The 10750-nt window shown below is 38.6% G+C and overlaps 2 protein-coding genes across 4 annotated transcripts; both read left to right on the top strand.

The window, feature by feature from the left end:
* Positions 1 to 564: 564 nt before the first annotated feature.
* On the top strand, positions 565 to 5533 carry fance (FA complementation group E). Of its 2 annotated transcripts, XM_047367291.1 has the most exons (10): positions 565 to 872; positions 1693 to 2239; positions 2448 to 2492; positions 2571 to 2627; positions 2883 to 3026; positions 3122 to 3245; positions 3551 to 3626; positions 3737 to 3803; positions 4672 to 4797; positions 4893 to 5533. In XM_047367291.1, exons 1-10 carry the CDS (start codon positions 616 to 618, stop codon positions 4995 to 4997), a joined length of 1548 nt encoding a protein of 515 aa, XP_047223247.1. In that variant the 5' UTR covers positions 565 to 615; the 3' UTR covers positions 4998 to 5533. The 2 variants fall into 2 exon arrangements, 1 of the variants encoding a protein (XP_047223247.1); XR_007038588.1 differs by lacking the exon at positions 3551 to 3626 and having other exon boundaries at positions 4893 to 4915.
* A 932-nt stretch (positions 5534 to 6465) lies between these two features.
* rpl10a (ribosomal protein L10a) lies at positions 6466 to 9725 on the top strand. 2 transcript variants are annotated; one of them, XM_047367339.1, is made up of 6 exons: positions 6466 to 6550; positions 8124 to 8195; positions 8273 to 8353; positions 9025 to 9173; positions 9252 to 9424; positions 9515 to 9725. In XM_047367339.1, exons 1-6 carry the CDS (start codon positions 6546 to 6548, stop codon positions 9683 to 9685), a joined length of 651 nt encoding a protein of 216 aa, XP_047223295.1. In that variant the 5' UTR covers positions 6466 to 6545; the 3' UTR covers positions 9686 to 9725. The 2 variants fall into 2 exon arrangements, with proteins under 2 accessions (XP_047223295.1, XP_047223289.1); XM_047367333.1 differs by lacking the exon at positions 6466 to 6550 and adding an exon at positions 7739 to 7797.
* The last annotated feature ends 1025 nt before the right edge of the window (positions 9726 to 10750 follow it).

Genomic DNA, 10750 nt, shown 5'->3' with positions numbered 1-10750 from the left:
ATCTTTAAGAGAGAGCTAGTGTCAGCTGACGTCACCGCGTATTTCTGACTGTCGGCTCACTTAACCGCAGTTTTCTTCTGTAGAGTTGATGTCTCCTCACTGAAGCAACGCTGCAAGCCCTGCAGTTCGAGTAGAAGTTCAGAGATGCGGGGGATCAGAGTCTGCTGCTTTAGTCAGCGCTAACCAATAGGGAAACGTCTTACATCGTTCGTCTTTAGGCCCCGCCCAGGATGTTCATGTTTCCAGAACTCAAAATTCATTGAGTTCAACCAAAAACAGAGAGCGTCAAAACCAAAAAAACGACTCGTAACCAAAGATTTTTGACATGCGCAAATAAAAGTTTATGTTTTGCAAATAACTTTTTTCTCTTTGTGAGATAAAACTCTGAAAGTTTTGATCACAACTTAATATTTTTTGATTGAGATTAGTTTTTTTTGATTGAGATTAGTTTTTTGTTTGATTGAATAATATTGAGACAAATTTAACTCCATACAAATTGAAGGTACATTTCATTTGCATAAAAAAAAATACACGCCAGTACGGCAGGTGGCGCTGTTTAATTGTACGTTTCCCGAAAATAAATGGTTGTATGAGAGCGCCACAGTTATCAAGGGGATGGAGAGCAGCTCTGCGGCCAGCGATTATCCAGCTGCTGCTTGGGTCAATATCGGCATGCTGCTGGGCCGGTTTGACGGACAGTCCAGGGTGCTTCTCAGAGCACTGATGTCCGGAGCTTCTGGAGCCAACACAGCGCTGACCGTGTTCCGCAGGCAGCAGCGGGCAAACCCCGAGACTTCACTGGCTCACTTCATACAGACACTGTGCAGCGAGGAAGTTGCCTCGCCAGAAGCTGAAGCTTTGACACTTTCAGTGTAAGTACACAACACGGCTCCCCACGGCGAAATAAAAATTTTAATATCTAAAACGAACTTCTGCTTCTTGCAGTATTGCTGCCTCACAGCATAACGTTTGTAAAGGATTTTTGGTCGATTGTGACGTTGTAGCCAGAACTTGTTTTCACAGACTCGCTCCATCCAATCAGATATGACTCTGGAGATGTAAAGCTGGTAGACACGCCCCAAAAGACTGGGAGCTCGACTTTGTATTGGACTATAACTGAGTGGTTTGTGGTTGTATTGTCACAAAAAGTGGAAAATGTTTAAAGGGCCTAAATACTTCTCCAGTGCAACGTATACAGAAGACCATGAGAATCAATAAGTAATGTGTTGCCGTTTTTAAATAACTGTTTCACAGATTTAATCATTAATTAGTAATATTTCATTGTAATCTTTTCGCTTTTAAGTCTTTTGTTTGAATAAATTATTAGAATTAAACCAAACTTGGGTTGGGGCAGAATTTTCTGAAAGGACTGGTTGAATGCAAATCCACAGTTTGCTATATCAGGTTTCATCCTTTTACGCTCTTTACACCATTTCTGTTTAATCAGTTGTATGAACTCTCCTTCCTATGTGTGCACACACAATTCAGACTATGGTAGCCGAGATGCTCGTGGGGATTGACAAGAACATTCCTGATGAAACAGATATTTGGATTAATTACATTAACATTTTATTACTTGTGCAGTAATGTTTTCTTTAGATTCTGTAGCCCTAATTAAGTCACTCTACTACCTTTGTAGGTCCTATATGTTTTCCAAGTTTTCACATGTATATTGTTTTAAATCTTTTCTAGTAAACCACTTGTGTGCCTGTTTCCACCACTGTTCAAACAAAACCTGCTGACCTTCCTCTACTTGGTGTATTCTGCTGTTCCTGTGCCCGCTGTCATCCTGCTGCTCAAATGCCTCCGTCAGGACTCAAAGCCAACCCCCTGGGTGAGAACTCAGAGTAGACTCTTGGAGAGAAAACTGGAGATGAACCACAAGGATCCTCTATACTCTGAACAATGCAGCCAGAAACTGAAGAAGCTATTGGAGCGTCTGGGAGGTTTTTGCGAGACTGGAGGTTGGGCCGACTGCTTTAACAGTCAAACAGAGGAATATGAGACACATGCTGGACCTGATTTATCCGAGCCCGAGACACAACGGAAAAGACGGGCCAGCTTCGACCATGTGGACGCAGACAGCAAGGAAACGGTTCAAGAAAGTAAAAGGATGAAGATGGACATGCACATAGATGCAGAAGAAGAAAAAGTGAGGATGGACACACAAGGAGGAACTGAAAGTGCTGCTAAAACTCTTGCAGATGGACTGCATGATGGCCTGCCTGAACACATCAGGGTAAACACTGCGAGAAGTTGCAAGCTTTGTCTTGTCCATCCTGAAATTTTTTTCTTGCAGTTTCTCTGATTCTTTCTTCATAAATTACATCCAATTGTAACATGTTTGCAGTATAGCAGAATGATCATATTCACAGGTCTGTTAAACTAACAGAACAAAATGAAATCCAATCGCCTGTTTTTTTGTTTTGTTTTTTCTGTTCGTCTAGGGCTCTGTTCTTCACATGAAAGAATTGCTGGAAAGTCAGGCTGAGGTAAGAGCAATACTTTCTGCTTTGAGGAGTGGATGTGTAGTTTGGGGTAGCTGTAAGTATCTGATTTTTCTGTTTCAGTGGGACCAGAGCTCCACAGATGTGTTCAAAGTGTTAAATGAATGCGACCCGAGCCAAGTATGTCCTGAAAAATGTTGGTTTTTGTTCTTGTTTCTACATTTTCTATGAGTTGCGGCAGGGTTTATCCATCTTGGTTTCATTCACAAATGGAGTTATCATTACATTCCCAAAGGGATCAAAATGTCACCAAGTGTGCACCAGGTTGAATATAACTAAATAAAAAACATTTACATTATCTGTTGTTGTTGACTTATAACATTTATAACTGGATAAATATTTTAAAAGTTGAAAAGCGTTATTTGTTTTGTTTAGGTGGAAATGTTGTGTGAGATGCTCAATTTTCCTAATTTACCGGAACACACACTGCCTAAGCTGTGCAACGGTATTTTGTCCCTCTCTCCTGACTTGAGCTACGGTGCTGCAGCATCTCTCATTAGGAGCATCCTGCTGGAAAAGGTAGATCCCTGAATGTGCAAGGGAGTTGTACAAGGGGAACGTTCTGCAGCACTCAGAACTTAAAGGAGGTTATTTTTTTTTGTGATAACTTTCAGATCTCGACCCTGTCAGAGCCAGCCTCTAGATGTTTGGCAACATCGGTAACTTCCCTATGCAGCCGCTATGCCAGACCGATGTGCAACGCTGTCATCGAACCAGTGCTGGAGGGCAGGAACATAGGTGAGAGATGATGATTTATACAAAAGACAGTACTTGTAATGCAAGTCTGTTTTGTTTCTTGTCAAAAAAGAGAAAAGGAAACATTGTTACCCCAACAGTCATATGTAAGACATTTGTTTGCAGCTTGAATTGCAGCTGGTGGTGTGCATTCAGTTTGGTGTAGTCTGCATTTCAGGCAGTATCCTGGTTTATGTACACATTAACTGAGCTGACGCTGATGTTATCAGATTTCAGGTCAAGAACCTTTTCACTCAGTGTTTGGCCTCAACATGAGTAAATCCTGCTTGAACCTTTGTTGTTTTCAGGCCCCCCGCAGACGGAGCTGCTGAACAGACTCATAGAAAGTTGTCTGGATTTCCACTACAGACTGCTGGTGCTTCAGTGAGACAAATCACTTCGATGCTTCTTTCACTTGGCGCTCATGAAATCAATACGCTTCCGGCATGCAGAAGTCCCCGATGACTATTCATTTATGTATTTTTAATTTTCAGAAAGACTTTCAGGATTCCTTGGAGTGAAGCGGTGCTCTCTGTTATCCACAGCTTGCTCGACTCTAAGGTACTCAGTTGACATTGAATAAAAACCAGATTTTCACATAGCTGTATAAAATACAAAGATTTGTTTTCTCACTATGTGACTAAATCAGACTAAACCCTTCCTGTTTTAGGCCAGTTAAGATTACCAAATAATTTCTATTTGCTGAAAAAAATAGAGATTTATTTATTACTTTCTTCATATTTAAACATATTTATATATGTCTTTAACTGATTTAGGAAGGCCCAGATAATTATGCCATGGTCTTTGTACGATTCACAACATTTGAGTTAAATGGTGGCACTTGTGAATATATATTAAGGTAACACCTCAAACATACTGCTTCCTTGTGTGACACAATGGGAGAATACAAAGAAATCAGCCAAGATATCAGAAAGAGGCGTGTCTCTTTCATCCTTCAGTACAATTTCTAGATGCTTGAAATCTAATCTGGAAATGTGTTCAGGGACAGAGAAAGAACTTTCAGAGACATGTTCTGTGGTCGGATGAAACTCAAATTTAAGTTTTTGACCTTAATGACCATTGTTACACATTGGGGAAGCTTAGAACACCAAACCAAGTGCATTATTTTGTGTGGGTGTTTCGCCGCAGGTAAGACTGGTGAATTTCACAAAATGACATTATGAGAAAAGAACAATCAGTTCAAATATTGAAGCAACATCTCCAAACATAAGCAAGGAAGCTGATGCTAATTTAGCAAATAAAAATAGTTTTGGTATTTCTAATCAACCTAGAAAGAGAAAGGTTTAACCTGATTTGAAATTAGACAGGCGAAAGAGTCTGTCTTTTTATACAGTGTGTGTTACTATCTGGTTTCAACTGTAGAATAAGTATTATTGTGGATGTGTTATACATTTGTTTTGTTCTGCAGCTGGTGTTAAATGAAGAAGTTTTCACACAGTTCACAGAACAGCTCCTCAGCCAGGGACCTCGCTTCACCAAATCTGTGAAATTTGCCAAAATGATGTTAACAGTTCTCACCAAATACAGCAGCCACGTAAGTCTGTAAACCTCCTATCCCATTTTCTAGTTAAAGTAAAGCCATATTTGTAATTCTGTGTATTACTGAACGAATCTGTTTTTTGCTTCCAGGTGACTGCTGCTCAGAAACGCTCCTTGATGAGCTGCCTGAATTTAAATGAGACTTTCCTAAAGAAATCGCTTCAAGCTGCTTTGAAACGAATCCCAGACACATGATTCTGTATTTGAGTTATTACATGTTAATAAAGATGAAAAGAAATTCACTCCACCTTAATAACATGCACCATGTAAGACTGTGTTTTAACTCATCCATCACTGAACATGAATTGCCTGAAATATTTCATGTTGTCACATCATCCTATGGTGTAGTAGATATGCAAATGAAAATGTGAGCAACTACACACAAAACGTTTTTTAGTCAGATTTGAATTACTAACAAAAAATAATCAAGCATAGATAAAATAAGTAATACCTGAATATTTACAATTTGTGTTAAACTTTTCCAGTAGTCAGAGGAATGTTTTTGTTGGTTGACTTAATGACTATAGTAAAGTTACGCTGCTGGTGCACATTTTGCACACGGATCAGTTTAAAAATAATTTATCAAACAATTAACTTTCATGTTAATGACAGACTAGTTGTTTTTGCCTCCTGTTTCCAGCTGGACCTCCAAAATCTATTTCACATGCAAATATAAAGGAGATTGGCTGCTTGTACTTTTAAATACATAATTAAAACTTAAGTAATTTTTACACCATGCCGTTAACTCCATTTTATTGATCTAATTCTGTGTGTGAATAAGCATCTTTATTTTTTGTAGGCCATGTAGCGTTACTCCACACAAGGTCAAATTTATACATGAAAGCTGAATTATATAGATATCCTCATTAATATTTACTCGTCACTTCACAAGCTGCAGCTGGATCACACATTTATTTTGTAAGCCATCAAACTTCAGGGCTTCAGCTGATTTAGGTTGATTGGTTTGGCCCAGACAACACTTTGAAGCTTGGTCCATTTATTTTCTTTAGTAGGGTTTAGGTCAGGTTGGTCCCAGAACTCGTGTTGGCTCTCCATCATTCCAAAACCAGTTTAGGATTATTTTGCTGTTGAAGCATCCAATTAAGTTTTAACCATCCAGCTGATGGTGTTTGTTGCCATCGAGTGGCACAAGCAACGTTTAAGAGGGAAGTCACCTTTAGGGACAGGCTGTTTTGGATAGCTTTTCCCTCGTAATAAATAAAACCAGCATGTGTGGTTTTACTCAGGTTATCTTTGAAATTAGTTTTAAGGTATGAAACATTTAAGTGTTAAAACAAAAACCAAAGAGATGTGTAAGGGGCAAATACTTTTTCACTGCACTGTATAGAAAGGGCAGTATATGCATATGTATACCTAATTTGATTATCAATTTAGCTAGTTATTTGTATTAACATTTTTTTTTTTTTTTACCATTGTGGGCTTTCAGTGTTCAATGCTCATATTTTTTTTTTTTCCAAGATAATTATTTTTCCCAACTTTATTGAACCAATAAAGTTGGGAAAAATAATTATCTTGAACTTAAACTTTACTGTGCATTCTTAAATGTATGTATTTATCGTTACGTTTCTTATCAACAGGATATGTCATTTTAGAAACCCGTGTAAATAAAGTTTACTTGAAGAAATGGCGCTTCCTGAATGACGTAGGTCGCCTTTATGTTGCGTAACTTCCTGTCGCACTTCCTTTTTCAGCCTAGCGCGACTACGGGGACAAGCCGCTAAAATGAGGTTAGCATCCTTTCACCAATAAATCTATAAAAGAGTGTCTGTACGTGTTTCAGGCTCGAGGCGAAATAGTTCCATGATCTTTATAAACTTGTTGAGGGGCAAAACATTTGTGTTCGTCTCGTAGTTTATCCTAAATTCAGGTAAAACCGTCGCATGGGACCGGCTCTCCGGCCGGTGAGACTGAAGGATAAGTCAGCTAGCTTTATCAGCAGTCATCCAAAACCATCTGCCTAGTTTAACGCATTTTTACACCAACGTTTGGGTTTTTATAGTTGCATTAGATATTTTAGTTTACATTTATATCATTTTTACCGCACTTTGAAACTATTTTAGTGTTTTGGTACCGTAGTTTGGTAGGATCCCACGAGTAGCTCTTGCTGGATGTGTTGATAAAAAGTTTAAAAAGATTTTAATGTTGTAGCATTTAGAAAACGCGGTGATTGATTATTCAGATGATATCTAGTTATGTAGGTTGATAAGAAAAGAGCATTTGTGTATTTTGCGCCAACACGTGAGAAGTATTTATCATAAGAGTTGGTATAAACAAAAATACAATCCTTTTTCTTTTACAAATAACGTGACATACACGCTCCACCTTTGTGGTTGTTATAGGTGTTGATTGCTTAATTTGACCCATAACAGTCCTATGAATCAGGTTTGTTATTGTATAAAACTGCATTTTAAGCAATGATATAATGACCACAAACAAAAATGAATTCTGCTTCAATCCTTTTTCAAATCAAACTCTATAGTTGGTTTGTTGGCAGTAGTGAGTTAGCTGCTGCCCTAAATTACTTGACATTAAGCTGTTGGCCGTTTTCCCCATCAAAAACCGCTTTTAGTTCGATATTGGGTAGCTATGTTGAGAAAGTAAGCACACCCACTGCATAATTTATCTTTTTATTTTAAGGGACATAACCAGAGCTTGTTTGTGTTGGATGAGTCAAATTCTTTAAATCAACTAAATGGATCACGTTTGACAGAAATTGACGGGTTTGATTAATGTACACATGGTTGATTAACCTGCTCATATTCAATTCAAAAATACTTTATTCATCCCAAAGGGAAATTAAATCATATAAACATTTCTTTAAAAAAAACAAAAAAAAAAACTGTAATTTAACTGTTATGTTTACTTTTAAAAAGAACACAATCTGAATGTCTCTTTTGGTTCAAGGCAGAATAATTGTTAATGGTGGAAATATGGTGTACATCTATTGTTTTTGCTGTAAAAAGAACTACTACAGGTCAGTAAACTGACATTTAATCTAACCGCTGATAAGGCAGGAGATTCTTCAAACAATCTTGAATATTTCATGATAACATCTAAACAATCTTAAATTTGTCTTAGGTTTCGGTCACAAAATCTAGACATGGTTTCAGTGTTAGTCTTTTCTCTTCCAGATGTTGTTTAATCTACAACTCTTTTTAACAAGTTTCCCACCTAGTTAAATCCAGAAGTAATATTAAAAGTAGTTTCAATTAGTGTAATAATAAATCCTACGAATGGGACAAAAATTGCAGCCGCAAATGAACTCTGACTAACTAGTTTTCTGGTTTCTTTGCTTTACAGTAAGGTTTCCAGGGATACGTTGTATGAAGCTGTGAAGGAGGTCCTGCAGGGCTCTGTTGCCAAGCCAAGGAAGTAAGGACATATTAGTAAAAATCTACAGTTTTAGGCTTTAAAATAAAAATTATTTCTAACATGTTATTTGTCGTCAGGTTTGTGGAGAGCGTGGAGCTGCAGATCAGTCTTAAAAACTACGATCCTCAGAAGGACAAGCGTTTCTCCGGCACTGTCAGGTTCGACACTACACTGTTTCACCCAACCTTCTCCCTGTTTGCTTCCAACCCTGTCTGAGGTTAAATTCATCCTTTTTTTAAATGTCGGTGGGGAAATGAAAATTCTTGAAAGTGCAGACAGGACAGGAACAAGCATGGTTAAGATTCTGGGTAGTCTGACTGAGCCCACTCAGTTTTGGCTGGTGTTGGCAAAGCAGACGGACCCCTACCCTGGGTCTTAAAACATGAGGGGAGGTTTTGAGTGGCCGAGCCATTGGGTTCACGCCCTCATGCCGACCATTTTACTGTGTTACCAAAGAGTTCAGCAGGACACCAACCACTGCAGTGGTATGGGTAAGATTTCATTTTTTATTACAGAAACTCAATTCAGGGAAGTGAAACTTGGAAATGGCAATTATTCTTCACGCATCAGTTAGGATGAATGTTCTCAGCATTGTTTTTTTATGGGGTTTTCCAACATGCATGTCAACTTAGGTGTATCGCACTTTTCGCAACAGTTTGGTTTATTGTTATATTTACTAAAATTGTAGAAATAAAACATGTTACAGATGCTTTTTTTTTGTTGTTCTTCAGTAGATTGGAAGGTAATAACTCTTCCCTCTGCGTTACTCCAGTACTGTGCCTCTGTGTTTAGGTTTATCCTTTGGGTAACTGTTGTCGTTAACATGCAGGCTGAAGACGCTCCCCAGGCCCAAGTTCTCTGTGTGCGTCCTGGGGGACCAGCAGCACTGCGATGAAGCCAAGGCAGCAGAACTTCCCCACATGGACATTGAGGCTCTCAAAAAGCTCAATAAGAACAAAAAGCTAGTCAAGAAACTTGGTGGGTTCAGTCATCTGAACGACAAACTTCAGGCATTTACAGTCAAACTTAAACTTTACCTGTTTTTCTTCCCTCCAGCCAAGAAGTATGACGCCTTCCTGGCCTCAGAGTCTCTGATCAAGCAGATTCCTCGTATCCTGGGTCCTGGACTGAACAAGGCTGGCAAGTTCCCTTCCCTGCTCACCCACAATGAGAACATGAACACAAAGGTGGACGAGGTTAAATCCACCATCAAGTTCCAGATGAAGAAGGTACCGTCATACTTGCAGAAGTTTCTATAAAGCATTCCAAGTCCTTTTAGAAACTTGTCACTGTGTGATAATGTTGGCTCTGCTTTGTAGGTGCTCTGTCTGGCTGTGGCCGTTGGACACGTGAAGATGACCGAGGACGAGCTTGTCTACAACATCCACTTGGCCGTCAACTTCTTGGTGTCTTTGTTGAAGAAGAACTGGCAGAACGTGCGTGCCCTGTACGTTAAGAGCACCATGGGCAAACCCCAGCGCCTCTATTAAATGCTTGATTTTCTGTCAATAAAAGTGGAGAAACTCCCAACATGTGTTGCTCTGTGATTTTTAGTTTTTTTTGTTTTAGATTTGCTTCAGTTTTCCATTTTGATTACTTTGTGCTTCACTGCTACTGTTGAAGTCACAGTAAAGCCCTCATGTAAAATCTTGAGATCTGCCTCAAGAAAACGCCGAGGTTTCATTGAGAAATATATTTTTCCATTTCTCAAGCTGAACACATTCAATGTTTCCTTACATGTGGCTATGCTTGGCACCATACCACCTTGCTGTATTCAAAAACAATTGGGTTTGAGTCCTGTTCTTGTTGGTCAAAGCATTTTTGTCCCATTTACAGATTTCTTTTACCAGAAAAGTTGCCCCTGAACTCCTGAGCAGTAGATGATGCAACAGGGGAGCTGGAAGGACAAACCTATAAGTCATTCTTTGCTGTTTTCCTGACTGTTCTCAAAATTATTTGTATCTAAGCATTTAAATCTTAGAAACAAACCCTGACATTGAAATGAAATAAAATGCATTTGAGTTTATTTAAATGGGGACAATTTACTGAAAAATTTGAAGCGTTGAGTAAAGATGCATTACACCAGATTGTAGCTTGGCTAATTTATCTGCAGGCCCTGTTTTGGGTAAAGTACAAATATGTTCGTACAGTAAATACCATGTTATCTAATATTACAAAACAGTACGAGACAATCTGGAATACCATTGTAATAAATGAAGAAAATGTATTTGCAAAGATTTTATGAAATATACAAATGTTAAAATTTAAATTCAGTATGTTAAAACCATATTTCATATTTAAACATTTTCAAAACCGTGAAAATATTGGTGCAACGTCTCAAGATATCAAACAGGAAGCTAAGACGTCGACACAGATGGACCATGACCGAACAAAGTGGCTTAAGGACAACAAAGTCAGTGTTTTTTGTATTGGCATCACAAAGCACGAGTCTCACTTTCATATGAAAAGGTGGGTGAGGAGGCATCCAAATCTGACCCAGTTCTTTTCTGGAGGAATGGGACAAAATTCTAACTATTACTTGAAGCCAGTGAAGG

This window comes from Girardinichthys multiradiatus, chromosome 1 (genome assembly GCF_021462225.1).
Source record: "Girardinichthys multiradiatus isolate DD_20200921_A chromosome 1, DD_fGirMul_XY1, whole genome shotgun sequence".
NCBI classification, from domain to species: Eukaryota; Metazoa; Chordata; class Actinopteri; order Cyprinodontiformes; family Goodeidae; genus Girardinichthys; species Girardinichthys multiradiatus.
The sequence above is the reverse complement of the archived record's forward strand: the minus strand, read 5'-3'. Positions and strand labels throughout refer to the sequence as shown.